Genomic DNA, 14,405 nt, shown 5'->3' with positions numbered 1-14,405 from the left:
CGCCGGAGCGAATGGAGTGCCGATTCCGCAGCTTATCAATCCTCGTCATAATATTAACGCCTGGTTTTAGTCTTGCAGTCTTCATGTAAATTCAACATTAAGTTCCTTCTGAATGAAGGTATTCACTATTCCGCAATCGGCTTACTCGAAGATTTAAAATTTTACTGTTTTTTTTTTATACATGATAATCATGCAGTGGAATATCGTGGCAATGTCAACAAAGTAGTATTAATATTTCGTTGAAGATTAGTTTATGCCTGATCACGATATTTTCATTCAAGTCTTTCGAAATACCAATCGCTCAAATCGCTCGAAAATTTCGTCGTAAATTCAGACACTTACACCAATGTGATGCCAATTAAACGCACGCGAGTGCGGAGCAAAGAACACGGCAGAAATATCTGATTGTGAGGCGAATGCGGGCTTCTCGCGTAATTGGCATGGAATAACATGATGGTTTTTTTTATCTCAAGGGAGAACAACACACAATCACTGAAGTAATACTGCTTGTAAATACGTGAGTCGAGTTCTATTTTACATACACATTTGGGTATATAATAATGCAAAGAAGACTAATGCGAAGGAACTGTGAAAAACATTTATTTGACACAAACAATATTTTATGCTTACAGAAATACGAATTTATGTAGTAAGTATGACTCACACGTTTGGTACAAAAAAAGGAATATGATTTTTTTCAATTCGTTTCATGTTGGCGACTAAACCGTTTTATAAAATTCATTTACAGTTGGTTACGCACATGCTTGTGGCGGCATTGTCGTTAGTTCCGCCCAATTTCAGTACTATGATGTAATTTCGTCGTGACATATTTCTGGTAGGTAGGCCAGCATCCGGTGACTATTGTACGTGTGATAGACTTGGTTGCGTGATCAGTTTGTAACGAAAAAACAATCAATTCAGCTATCCAAAATAATACAATTGCCTGTAAGAATGCATGCATTTCTAAGCTAATCTTTGGACGAGGTCATTTAGATCTGAGCTGTACTAACTACCTAGAATTCATTTTCCAAGCTCATACAAACACTCCAGCCCAAGGCCAGATATTGATGAAAGCAAATCTCTACAGTATCTTATTCTTCGGCTCATCCTTCTATCTCCAAATCATTCAATTGATTGAATTTTCTGTAATTCTCTGTAATTAGACCGACATCACATCTATAGTGAAATTATTAAAACTACGATCGGCATGTCTTCTCACACGTTTGACTTGTATTTAGTTGTTATTCATTATCTAGCGTGCAACTCGATGTGTTGCATACATCGATGTGTGCTCACTCATGATAGAATCAGTAAGGCTGGTTAATTTTCTCTTAATTACAGCATTTATTCAGGGTACACTGGAGCTCCCGATGATCGCTGCAAACACTTACATGTCCAACAATCCCATACTATCGTACAACGGTAGGAGTCTAGTCATGATTTTCCTGTAGTTCTTACCTCGATAACCTGGGTGGACGTATTCTTCACCAACTTTCATTTTTTCTTCGAAATCAAATTCTTCCCCTTCTTCGAAAACAACACTTGCTAATTTTGTAATCGAAGCAATCACTTCGTAAAAAGCTCTTCTTTCCAATAGTGCTTGTAGGTTTTCGAAGCTGAGAGGTTCCGTTTTGCACTTTAGTTTGGATATCGTGGTGGTTAAGGTGGCTTGATATTCGCGTATAAGTGAATCGCGATGCTGAACTCGGACATCGTCGGATAAACTTGAGCCAAAAAAGAAAAGAAGATCTTCTGTTGGTGAGCCCCAATGACAAAATTGAAAATCCACCTATAATTGACGTGAAAAAATTAATCGCAATGTATTGCTAGAACACGTGTTCTTCCATGTTTAATTAAAGTACGACTAAGAGATGGCTCAGAGGCTGCACGCAAATCACAACAATGCACGATCAGCTAAATATTTCGTGTCGAACGATAGAGTATAACCTGAATTTACTCACAAATATGTGGTCCACCGGCTTCTGATCGTTGTCATAGCGAAACATCACGTTGTTCACCCACAAATCGCCGTGATTGAGAACATTAAAATCATCCTCACGATAGAGAGTAACCTCGCATGCCTTCTCATACATAACGTCGAAAAGCTTGAGAAGTTTTTCTGGAATTCTACAGAACAAGAGTGTCGGATCATTCGATAATCAAAATAACGTCCTGCTTTGGACAAATGATACCGACTGAAGTTGAAATATTCCGAATGATTACCGTGGATTGAGCTCAGACCAATTCGCTGTCTCTTTTGCAAGGGATCTTACGTTTGCGTTGAGCAGCTTCCTTATCTCGATTGGATGATCCTTGTGGAAGATTCCTTTCTTATACTTGTCAATTGCTTTCAGATCCTGAGCTTAACATATGTTAAGAAATTTTTTCATAAAACTTGCGGCGATTCGTGAATATACTGAATTTATGAAGAGTGTTTGAAATTAATTTTCAAGCAAATTACCTATTATTAGAAAAAGTATTTGTAACGTACAAGGTGCAGATTATCCTCTAACCTTTTCTCTGAGCGCAATTGAAGAAGCGTGAAATCTAGCGAGATTTCGAACAACGAGTACAGAGTGGCTTAGGTCCAGGCCTAATCGGCGATGAGCCATTTTGAATCCCTTTGGAGTCAGGTCCTCGATGACTATATGAGTTGGTTTCTCAATCTGATGGTACAAACACCGTGCACCTAGAGGTTCCGTAAAAAATGTTCCGAGGATTTCCTGCATCTTTGGCAGCGTAGTTGACATCATTGACAACTCGATGTCGAAAATTCCCATACTCTCTATCTGCAAAGTTAATTAACTAATAGTAAACAGAAACAATCTATTCGAATTTGTAGTGATTGGCGATGTTTGAATGGTTACCAATTTTTCTCGAAGATCTTGAGGGGCGACTTTCACTATGATGGATCGCATCTCCTGAATTCGGCGATCTTTCTGACCGCGGGAAAATTCTACACTGACACGATGCATATCGCTGGTACAATTATCCCCCTTGGCCGTGGCTGGTTTCACTGTGATTCCAAAGACCTCGATGGATTCGTCCATTTCAGCTTTTCGCAGAACTTTTTGCACGTAATACGCGTCAAGCCAATCCGGTTGCTCCACTGCCATTGCTGAGTACTATGAATACCTTTTCTGCTTCTAAGTAGTGTTACGAGTAACGATTGAAACTCTAGATAGTTGAGTTTATACCCTAGATCGTGATGTGTTTTATTTATCACGCAATCTCGCGGTCTTTTATTTATCGTGCAATTAAAAAAATGCAGATGATACCAAACTATATATCACGGACTACATCAGCTTTTCGGCTACGCGTTTGTGTTTGTGTTAATCGTTTTATGAAATCCTTGACCGAACGAAGAAAAGAATGGGTAGTTCTAATTTAACACGAACCTGACTTCCGCGTACACAACTATAATTACATACTTGACGCAGCACGAATAGAAAGAAAATACCGACTATTCAGCAGAACCACGATCTTCGCATCTCGCGTAGTTGTGACTGATGCGCAGAAGGTACGTTATGCACTAACCACTTGAGACTTTTTGGGTGTTCTTACGTAACGTCAAGTTCAATATATTCATACGTGCCGGCTTAGCTGCGCGCGCATAATTTGCCACGTTATGTCATCGTGATTGAGCCTAAGTGCTTTAGATAAAGGTTTGAGTAAACGTCTACTATTCAGTGCTCCCACCACTTATACCACTAAAAGCTGCACCGCCCCTTATCCTATAAGAATCTAAATGGTCTACTATTTTCCAAATTATACAAAATATTACACGACGCACATGACAACCCATAAATTCCGAGGCTTAACATTTTAACCGACACGTACTATATATATCCAAAGGTTTTTTTACTCATGGACTAGGATCAGCACGCGCGCTATCGCGCGCGCTTGATAGCTTGTCGGCGCTGCAGCGCTTATATACGTCCATTTTATTTATGCCGTACAGCTAGGCATGCGCGTACTTGGATAGGTGACCGCTTAGCCATTTGCGTTAACTTATATTTTCCGAGACTGCGTATATTATATGTTGATCAATTAAATTTTTTCAATTTTTTTTTTTCGCAAATGATTTTTGTGGGGTTGGTTTTTTTCTGAATCGTCAATTTATCAGATTGTATCTCAATCTGGTATGAATTTCTTTATTTTTTATTTATTTAAGAATTGTCACAAAAATTATCCACGGGCAGTACGGCGTGATGTAGTTTTCGAACGATTGACCCTGTGACTTGTTCATGGTTATATCGAATCGTACCTTTTACATTAAACTGACGAATAAACGATCTCATCGTGGGATATGAAGTAGTAAAAATATATGCCTGCAGGTAAAAATAAACAATATCACCACATTCGTCACCAGTTCGAATTTCCTAATTCAATAGAACAACCAATTCTAAAATATTGTGACTTGTAGATGATCATAGCAAATAATACCTTCACAGGAAAACGAAGACGCTTGAACGGAAATGGATAATCAGTTACACATTATATTTTAATGCTATGCTTTATTCTTTTGTTAATGTCTAATGAAATAAAACGTAATTAGTAAAATCACTTAACTATTTTTGATTACACCATTTTTTATTTTTCATCCAATATATATTATTTTTAAACTAATTGCGAAACATTTTTATAACATTTTTTCTGATTTTTAATATACATTTTTTTTTTTTCATACACGACGTATTTATATCAGTTACGATTATCGTATTTAAAGTAATTATTAATAACGACGTCAACATCATTAAACATTTTATGTCGTGTGAATCAAATTTAAATATTCATACATGTTTAGTGAATAAGAATAATTTTCGTTCGGACTATTGCGATCTCCAAACTGCCGCGCCCGATTGATTCGAATCACCGAGAATTCCGAATCTCGTTTGGGCGAGGAGGGGGGCGCGCAATCTACATTTTGGTTCAGTTCATCACGGTCTTTCTCCGAGCGAGGATGGCTCCGGACTCTCTCACACACGGCTCTACTGAGCAAAATAAACATATACGATGGTCAATAGTCGAGGTGAACAACCATGCGGTTCTAGACTCTCCGACTCTCAGTCGAGGTGAGCGGCCGTGTGGTTCTAGATTCTCCGACCTTTGACTATGCACCCCTTACCAAAAAGAGGACAGCAACAGCTGACAAATCCACGGTAAAGGGCATCACAAACACTCACTCGAAAGTAACACGCAAACCAGAAATTAAATACAAACAATCACACGTTAAGGTGCGAGATCGCAATAGCACGGACCAAACGTGCTCTATAAACACTCACATACGCAAATACGCTATTGTCACAACTTCGTGGGTTTTTATGCCACAAGGCTTTTCCCACAAGAGCTAATAAACGTAGAAAATTCGATAGCTTAAATGCGAGTTCTTCATTCCGAAAATCGTATCCCTTTATCCCCCCTAGCCTCAGAAAATGTATATACGAAAATACGAGACAACTTCGCAATGAAGAAGCTTCGACAATACATACATCACTTTTTGATTATTTTATGTACTATACCTGTTACGTGCTCAGCCCTTCTTCACACTCACCACTCATTCTTCGTCCCACTTATCAGTGATACTCTCCATTTCATCCGACTACACTATCTCCGATACATCCTGTCCACACCTGACTATCTCCTCTCGTTCCCAGAACCCTGACTATGCACCCTGCTTTTCTGCACTGACTCTCGCTTCGCTCTCGACTCGCTACTTCACTTCTGATCCACCTCTTAAACTGTACCCATCGAATAAAAAGCTATAACTAGAATCGTCAAATACTCACTACATTCCCGGTTACTACAATAGTGTAAAAGCGGAGTAGAACCAAACGGCTATTCCTTACCGCCCGGGAATATCCGACAAGCAAGTCGTTACATTTGGTGGCTAGCGGTGGTCTTCGCTTTCCCGGAATTCAGTGATTCAATCCTTCACGTCTTTGTTACGTAAATAGTGCTTTTTGATATACTAGTGATTTTGACACCTCATCGACATATTTTGTTCCTGCTCTACGACTACTCGTGAATTCAAAAAATTGTGTGATCCGTTTAAAATTTTACGAATTCTGTGAAATAAACACAGAATTAACGCTACGTGACACCAAAATTCTTCGAAACTTGTGACAGTGTTGACGATACCTTTAAGAAAGTCATATTCTATTTACAACGTATTTCCGACGATTCCAATCTGGCAATAACCAAAAATCTCAGAGTCACTCAAACGCCAAAACTACTGACCTGCTGCTTCCTGCTGAACCTCAAAGGCATCTGCCCCACAAAGATTCATCTGAATCCAACAATTAGCTATTTCCTGCTGCTACAACGAGGATTGTATCCCTGTTCGACTGGACACCTTCATTCTTCACGACACCCAGTACAACGCAGACCCACGACGACAACACCCCAAGATATATCACCCCTGTACCACGTCACCTTCTCTAAGTTCTATCATCTTTTTGTAAGTTTACCTAACTAGGAACACATATTTAGACCAAGAATCTCGATCGAGACTATCATAATGCCAGGCGACAACGATACGAACTCTAGTGCACTAAACCGGAACTCTAATAACTCAGACATTGCAAAACTATCAGCCGACGATGCTGTTAAACCGATACCCACTTTCGATGGGACTAATGTTACATTCGATAAATTTTCACGAGATTGCCGACTTAGACTGTCACTCGTCAGGCCTTCGGAACATCTGCTTTTTGTAAAATTACTGACTACAAAACTAACAGGCGACGCAGACTTTTTAGTCAGCAATCAAACTTTCGACCATATTGATGATCTCTTGAACCGACTTGCGCTAGAATTTGATCCCAGTAAAACAATCTCCGAGTGGCAGGCTGAATCGACAACACTCAGACAGGGCATAAATGAAACTTCATTAAGGTACGGCTCGCGTACAGAACAAATTATTTTTAAAACTACGACTGCAATCAGAGAACAATACAGTGCTGAAAATGCATTGGGTTTGGTCGAAGCAACGAGTCTCGATGCCTTAAAATGTTTTGTTTGTGGACTAAGGCCGGAACTAGAACCGAGAATAGCAAGTTTACACCCTACATCCTTAAAAAATGCTATAGAAGCCGCAATCACAGAAGATAGAGAATTGAAACGTAGAATCACGTTATGGCAAAACACAGGTAGCCTCCCACAACTGATGCAAAATAATCCCCCCTCCCCCCCACAAAACAATCCCGCAACCAAGACTAAATAAGAGGACAGGTATCAAAACTCCTACAGCAGGACATTATAAAATCCTCAACATCACCATACAACTCACCCGTCTGGGTAGTACCGAAAAAACCCGACGCAGACGGTAACAGACCATGGAAAATGGTGATAGATTTTAGGAAACTGAACGACAAAACTATCGGTGACTCATACCCACTCCCAAACATTACGGACATCCTGGACCAACTAGGTAACGCTAAATACTTATCCATCTTTGATCTCGCATCCGGTTTCCACCAAATCCCTATGCATCCATCCGACAGCCATGAAACCGCATTTTCTACACCGAAAGATCACTACGAATTTAACAGAATGCCGTTCGGTTTGAAAAACGCACCTGCGACCTTCCAAAGGATCATGGACCAAGTTTTATCGGGACTAGACGGAAACATCGCCTTTGTCTATTTGGACGATATTGTTATTCATGCGCGAAATCTAAGATAACACGAAATTAAATTCAAGAAACTAGCAGAGCGACTCCAGACAGCGAACTTAATACTGCAAACCAAAAAATGCCCGCTCTTACGAAAAGAAGTGGCGTACCTAGGCCACATAATAAGCGAAAACGGTGTTAGACCCGACCCGAACAAAATATCTGCCGTTAAGGACTATCCAACCCCAAAGACGACGAAACAAAGAAAATAATTCCTCGGATTAATCGGTTACTACAGACGTTTCATTAACAACTTCGCCAGGGCTTCCTGCATAATTGGCATGAAATAACATGATGGTTTTTTTTATCTCAAGGGAGAACAACACACAATCACTGAAGTAATACTGCTTGTAAATACGTGAGTCGAGTTCTATTTTACATACACATTTGGGTATATAATAATGGAAAGAAGACTAATGCGAAGGAACTGTGAAAAACATTTATTTGACACAAACAATATTTTATGCTTACAGAAATACGAATTTATGTAGTAAGTATGACTCACACGTTTGGTACAAAAAAAGGAATATGATTTTTTTCAATTCGTTTCATGTCGGCGACTAAACCGTTTTATAAAATTCATTTACAGTTGGTTACGCACATGCTTGTGTCGGCATTCTCGTTAGTTCCGCCCAATTTCAGTACTATGTTGTAATTTCGTCGTGACATATTTATGGTAGGTAGGCCAGCATTCGGTGACTATTGTACGTGTGATAGACTTGGTTGCGTGATCAGTTTGTAACGAAAAAACAATCAATTCAGCTATCCAAAATAATACAATTGCCTGTAAGAATGCATGCATTTCTAAGCTAATCTTTGGACGAGGTCATTTAGATCTGAGCTATACTAACTACCTAGAATTCATTTTCCAAGCTCATACAAACACTCCAGCCCAAGGCCAGATATTGATGAAAGCAAATCTCTACAGTATCTTATTCTTCGGCTCATCCTTCTATTTCCAAATCATTCGATTGATTGAATTTTCTGTAATTCTCTGTAATTAGACCGACATCACATCTATAGTGAAATTATTAAAACTACGATCGGCATGTCTTCTCACACGTTTGACTTGTATTTAGTTGTTATTCATTATCTAGCGTGCAACTCGATGTGTTGCATACATCGATGTGTGCTCACTCATGATAGAATCAGTAAAGCTGGTTAATTTTCTCTTAATTACAGCATTTATTCAGGGTACACTGGAGCTCCCGATGATCGCTGCAAACACTTACATGTCCAACAATCCCATACTATCGTACAACGGTAGGAGTCTAGTCATGATTTTCCTGTAGTTCTTACCTCGATAACCTGGGTTCTCATATTCTTCACCAACTTTCATTATTTCTGCAAAATCCAATTCTTCCCCTTCTTCGAGAACAACACCTGCTAATATTGTGACCGAAGCAATTACTTCGCAAAAAGCTCTTCTTTCCAATAGTGCTTGTAGGTTTTCGAAGCTGAGAGGTTCCGTTTTGCACTTTAGTTTGGATATCGTGGTGGTTAAGGTGGCGTGATATTCGCGTATAAGTAAATCGCGATGCTGAACTCGGACATCGTCGGATAAACTTGTGCCAAAAAAGTAAAGAAGATCTTCTGTTGGTGAGCCCCAATGACATAATTGAAAATCCACCTATAATTGACGTGAAAAAATTAATCGCAATGTATTGCTAGAACACGCGTTCTTCCATGTTTAATGAAGGTACGACTAAGAGATGGCTCAGAGGCTGCACGCAAATCAGAACAATGCATGATCAGTTAAATATTTCGTGTCGAACGATAGGGTATAACCTGAATTTACTCACAAACATATGGTCCACCGGCTTCTGATCGTTGTCATAGCGAAACATCACGTTGTTCACCCACAAATCGCCGTGATTGAGAACATTAAAATCATCCTCACGATAGAGAGTAACCTCGCATGCCTTCTCATACATAACGTCGGATAGCTTGAGAAGTTTTTCTGGAATTCTACAGAACAAGAGTGTCGGATCATTCGATAATCAAAATAACGTCCTGCTTTGGACAAATGATACCGACTGAAGTTGAAATGTTCCGAATGATTACCGTGGATTGAGCTCAGACCAATTCGTTGTCTCTTTGGCAAGGGATCTTACGTTTGCGTTGATCAGCTTCCTCATCTCGATTGGATGATCCTTGTGGAAGATTCCTTTCTTGTACTTGTCAATTGCTTTCAGATCCTGAGTTTAACATATTTTAAGAAATTTTTTCATAAAACTTGCGGCGATTTGTGAACATACTAAATTTATGAAGAGTGTTTGAAATTAATTTTCAAGCAAATTACCTATTATTAGAAAAAGTATTTGTAACGTGCAGGGTGCAGATTATCCTCTAACCTTTTCTCTGAGCGCAATTGAAGAAGCGTGAAATCTAGCGAGATTTCGAACAACGAGTACAGAGTGGCTTAGGTCCAGGCCTAATCGGCGATGAGCCATTTTGAATCCCTTTGGAGTCAGGTCCTCGATGACTATATGAGTTGGTTTCTCAATCTGATGGTACAAACACCGTGCACCTAGAGGTTCCGTAAAAAATGTTCCGAGGATTTCCTGCATCTTTGGCAGCGTAGTTGACATCATTGACAACTCGATGTCGAAAATTCCTATACTTTCTACCTGCACAGTTAATCAACTAATAGTATACAAAAACAATCTATTCGAATTTGTAGTGATTAGTGACGTTTGAATGGTTACCAATTTTTCTCGAAGGTCTTGAGGGGCGACTTTCACTATGATGGATCGCGTCTCCTGAATTCGGCGATCTTTCTGACCTCGGGAAAATTCTACACTGACACGATGCATATCGCTGGTATAATTATCCCCTTTGGCCGTGGCTGGTTTCACTGTAATTCCAAATACCTCGATAGATTCGTCCACTTCAGCTTTTCGCAGAACTTTTTGCACGTAATACGCGTCAAGCCAATCCGGTTGCTCCACTGCCATTGCTGAGTACTATGAATACCTTTTCTGCTTCTAAGTAGTGTTACGATTAACGATTGAATCTGTAGATAGTTGAGTTTATACCTTAGATCGTGATGTGTTTTATTTATCACGTAATCTCGCGGAGTGCAATTAAAAAAATGCAGATGATACCAAACGATATATCACGAACTACATCAGCTTTTCAGCTACGCGTTTGTGTTTGTGTTAATCGTTTTATGAAATCCTTGACCGAACGAAGAAAAGAATGGGTAGTTCTAATTTAACACGAACCTGACTTCCGCGTATACAACTATAATTACATACTTGACGCAGTGGAAAGAAAATACAGACTATTCAGCAGAACCACGATCTTCGCATCTCGCGTAACTGTGACTGATGCGCAGAAGGTACGTTGTACACTAACCACTTGAGACTTTTTGGTTGTTCTTATGTAACGTCAAGTTCAATCTATTCATACGTGCCGGCTTAGCTGCGTGCGTATAATTTGCCACGTTATGTCATCGTGATTGAGCATAAGTGCTTTAAATAAAGGTTTGAGTAAACGTCTACTATTCAGTGCTCCCACCACTTATACCACTAAAAGCTGCTCCGCCTCTTATCCTATAAGAATCTAAATGGTCTACTATTTTCCAAATTATACAAAATATTATACGACGCACATGACAACACGTAAATTCGGTGGCTTAATATTTTAACCGACACGTACTATATATAGCCGAAGGTTTTTTTTACTCATGGATCTGTTGCCCAGAACCGGTTTGCGACTTTGGGCTCCAATCAAACAGCGTGCATCAGTCGGTATATTACTTTTCCTTTATTGATTCGTTTTCATATAGTGGTAATAGTTTAGCATAGATGAAACTCAAACGGTAACACGAAGTGATGCTCCAATTAACGCGAATGCCGTCTAACATATCCTCAGAATTCCACAGCTATAAATCAAGAAGTCCCATGCTGTCGTAGAGCGGTAGAAGTCTGGTCATCACTTTCCGATACGACTCTCCCTGGTAGGCCGGGTTTTCAAATTTCTCATCAGCGTACAATATTTCGTCGATACTCTTCGCTTTGCTCTTGTCGACTAATACGAGTGGCAATATTGTAAAAGACGCGACCACCTCGTAGAAAGCGTTCTTTCGTAGTATCTCCTGCAAATCGTCAAAACTCGGCGGTGTCGTGCTGCATTCAAGTTTAGCCATAATATCGGTCAGGGTGACTAAGTACTCGCGTGTAATAAATTCTCGGTGTTGCATTAGCACGTCGATAGCCGGACTGGTTCCGAAAAAGTAGAGTAAGTCTACTGCTGGAGAACCGTAGTGACAAGTTTGAAAGTCGACCTGCGATTCGGGGAATGAGGTGAATTTTCAATAATCGAAAATAAAATCGGCGAAAAATAAACTTACAAATTTATAGTCGATGGGTTTTTGATGATCGTCGTAGCGAAACAGCATATTATTTATCCAGAAATCTGCGTGGTTGAGGACGTTGAAGTTATCGTCTTCAAGACGAGTCACTTCGCATGCTTTTTCATAGATAACTTCGGATAGCTTCGAGATCTTCTCAGAAATCCTGTTTAATAAATGCCGATATCATAATAGATTATAGACGATTGATTTCCTGGATCTTTATTCCATGCGTAAGTCAATATCTTGTTATTAACTGCCAAGTGAAATTTAGCTTTGTCATTACCCCGGACTCAGTTCAGGCCATTTCGCGGTCTCTTCCGCGAGGGTCTTTGTCCCTGATTTGAAAAATTCAACCACTATCAAACCGTGATCTTTGTGGAACATTCCTCTGGTGTACTTTTTCACGGCCGTGGGTTCCTTAAGTTCATAAAATGCGAAACAATCGTATCTCAAACTGAATGTTGAATCACAAGATACAGACAGTTAGTTAAAGCACAGTGATTTATCTCTATAATTTATTGCATATCTTAAGTTTACCATACTTGACGTTAATCGTATACCAAATAAATTTTCGTTACAAAACTTTGATGCTGTGGACTAAATTGTCAGATAAATGTTCATGAAATTAGCTGACAGAAAATTTTTGTACACGAAATATGCTGTGTCATCTCATAACAGAGATGTGGTTTTGTATAAAAGATTGTTAGACTTGTACCTTTTCCGCAAGCGATATCGAGCTCGCATGAAAAGCACCGAGATTCCGAATAGCGACCAAGCAGTGGTTCAAATCTAAACCTGCTTCGCGTTCGGCCATTCGATACCCCGCGGGTGTCAGATCTTCGATGATCAGATGCACTGGATCTTCACGTTGGACGTACAGACATTCTGCAGATAGCGAAATGCTCATACCGAGTTCCGTTAAGGCTTTGTTCATCAGCGGCAAAGTTTCGGACACCATTGACATTTCCACTTCAAAAAATCCAACGTACATATCCTTGGAAAATTTGAAAACACTTAAATATTCAAACAAACTTCAAAAATGTTATGTTTACAAGTCCGAATGAAAGGCAATATTCCACGCAATTACCTCGTCCTCGGGTGTGCTTTCAGGTATAACTTTTGCTATAAGCGATTTCGTCTCTATGATCTTTTGCCCCTTCCGAATCCGAGAAAATATCACGCTGATGCGATGCATATTGCTACTATAATTGTCACCTTTGACCGTGGCTGGCTTTACGGTTATCCCCGAAACCTCGATAGATTCGTCTTGCTCGGCATTCCGTAGCGTCTTTTGCACGTAACAAGCGTCAAGCCAAATCGGACATTCTATCGCCATAGCTAGTGACCGTATATACTCGTGCTGTTCTTGGTTTGCTGCCGTCAAAGACTTTGAGTCTTGAAACTTGGTCGTCAATACCGAAATGCAACTTTGTTTATTACATAAATGACGGTATGAACGAAATGCAGTTGGAAAAGCAGAAATTATACTACATATAACTTCTTGCACTGTACTGATGTGTTAAGTCGATATTCACTAGCTTTTTTTACTTTGTATTAATCTATAAAATTTTTGTTTTTGCGTTTGGAAGAATAGTTCGAGTATTAGATCACCTTTCGCATTCAGTACAATTACACACGAGACATTCCAAATGAGAAAATGCCGATAATATCAGAGTTACATCGTGTTCTATCTTGAATGTGTGCCGAATATGCAGAATGTACCTTAATCACTAACCGCTTGCAGCCTCTGTGTCGTCTTTATATAACGTCAACCCAATTTCATCCATGCACACAAGTTTGGCTTGTGTCAAGCGATTTATTACAACCACGTTATCACGATTGGGCACAAGTGTCGTGCAGTTAGGCTGAGGACCGTTTATACCCACATACTCCATGCTGTGCTGCCGGTCTTTGTAGAATCAATATTTGTGAAGTGAATCGTTTATCAAATTGCGTAAAAAATCACTGGGTGCACATAACAATGCAAATACTTGGTTTCGTTTCAACTCATTTTCTGCGACTCGTAGATTCGTTGACTGAGCGTAGAAACGCTGTACAATTTCTATGATAAGTCCGGATTATACTGCTGACCAGGCCAGCAAAAGGGGGAATTAAATGCCTACATCCTGTACTGATTGGCCATGCGTGAGCTTGAAGGGCATCAGTGGTATGGGTACAAGAATAATTATCGTTGATGATATTCGGGACAAGTTGTTTATTGTAATTTTTTTTCTTTATAATTAATTATCGTTCGTCTGTTACTGATATGTATTCCACTTTGTAGCAAAAATCGTCCTTATCATGCATGAGATAATCATTCATAGATCGGGCAAAGAACACTTCGACTAGTTTACGATCTGTACAGTGAGT

At 39.6% G+C, this 14,405-nt stretch overlaps 3 protein-coding genes across 3 annotated transcripts; all 3 read right to left on the bottom strand.

The window, feature by feature from the left end:
- Positions 1–995: 995 nt before the first annotated feature.
- Positions 996–3,225, bottom strand: LOC124413403. Its single transcript, XM_046893950.1, has 5 exons — positions 2,868–3,225; positions 2,514–2,789; positions 2,224–2,357; positions 1,962–2,127; positions 996–1,789 (listed from the first exon to the last, which is right to left on the bottom strand). The coding sequence occupies exons 1-5, from the start codon at positions 3,114–3,116 to the stop codon at positions 1,388–1,390; spliced, it is 1,227 nt and encodes a 408-aa protein (XP_046749906.1). The 5' UTR covers positions 3,117–3,225; the 3' UTR covers positions 996–1,387.
- Positions 3,226–8,831: 5,606 nt separating this feature from the next.
- Positions 8,832–10,793, bottom strand: LOC124413402. Its single transcript, XM_046893949.1, has 5 exons — positions 10,384–10,793; positions 10,030–10,305; positions 9,740–9,873; positions 9,478–9,643; positions 8,832–9,305 (listed from the first exon to the last, which is right to left on the bottom strand). Exons 1-5 carry the CDS (start codon positions 10,630–10,632, stop codon positions 8,904–8,906), a joined length of 1,227 nt encoding a protein of 408 aa, XP_046749905.1. The 5' UTR covers positions 10,633–10,793; the 3' UTR covers positions 8,832–8,903.
- Positions 10,794–11,475: 682 nt separating this feature from the next.
- On the bottom strand, positions 11,476–13,567 carry LOC124413399. Its single transcript, XM_046893947.1, has 5 exons — positions 13,123–13,567; positions 12,751–13,029; positions 12,319–12,452; positions 12,033–12,198; positions 11,476–11,966 (listed from the first exon to the last, which is right to left on the bottom strand). Exons 1-5 carry the CDS (start codon positions 13,369–13,371, stop codon positions 11,565–11,567), a joined length of 1,230 nt encoding a protein of 409 aa, XP_046749903.1. The 5' UTR covers positions 13,372–13,567; the 3' UTR covers positions 11,476–11,564.
- Positions 13,568–14,405: the final 838 nt, after the last annotated feature.

Source organism: Diprion similis, chromosome 12 (genome assembly GCF_021155765.1).
Source record: "Diprion similis isolate iyDipSimi1 chromosome 12, iyDipSimi1.1, whole genome shotgun sequence".
NCBI classification, from domain to species: domain Eukaryota; kingdom Metazoa; phylum Arthropoda; class Insecta; order Hymenoptera; family Diprionidae; genus Diprion; species Diprion similis.
The sequence above is the reverse complement of the archived record's forward strand: the minus strand, read 5'-3'. Positions and strand labels throughout refer to the sequence as shown.

Bases quoted from the DNA above. Each gene is read 5' to 3' on its own strand.
- LOC124413403 (XM_046893950.1), bottom strand. From the start codon at position 3,116: ATGGCAGTGGAGCAACCGGATTGGCTTGACGCGTATTACGTGCAAAAA. The intron at 2,790-2,867 runs GTAACCATTCAA...TTAACTTTGCAG, and splicing joins AAGATCTTCGAGAAAAATTG to ATAGAGAGTATGGGAATTTT. The intron at 1,790-1,961 runs GTGAGTAAATTC...CGTCAATTATAG, and splicing joins AGCCGGTGGACCACATATTT to GTGGATTTTCAATTTTGTCA.
- LOC124413402 (XM_046893949.1), bottom strand. From the start codon at position 10,632: ATGGCAGTGGAGCAACCGGATTGGCTTGACGCGTATTACGTGCAAAAA. The intron at 9,644-9,739 runs GTAATCATTCGG...CTTGTTCTGTAG, and splicing joins TGGTCTGAGCTCAATCCACG to AATTCCAGAAAAACTTCTCA. The intron at 9,306-9,477 runs GTGAGTAAATTC...CGTCAATTATAG, and splicing joins AGCCGGTGGACCATATGTTT to GTGGATTTTCAATTATGTCA.
- LOC124413399 (XM_046893947.1), bottom strand. From the start codon at position 13,371: ATGGCGATAGAATGTCCGATTTGGCTTGACGCTTGTTACGTGCAAAAG. The intron at 12,453-12,750 runs GTACAAGTCTAA...TATGAACTTAAG, and splicing joins CGATATCGCTTGCGGAAAAG to GAACCCACGGCCGTGAAAAA. The intron at 11,967-12,032 runs GTAAGTTTATTT...CCCGAATCGCAG, and splicing joins AACCCATCGACTATAAATTT to GTCGACTTTCAAACTTGTCA.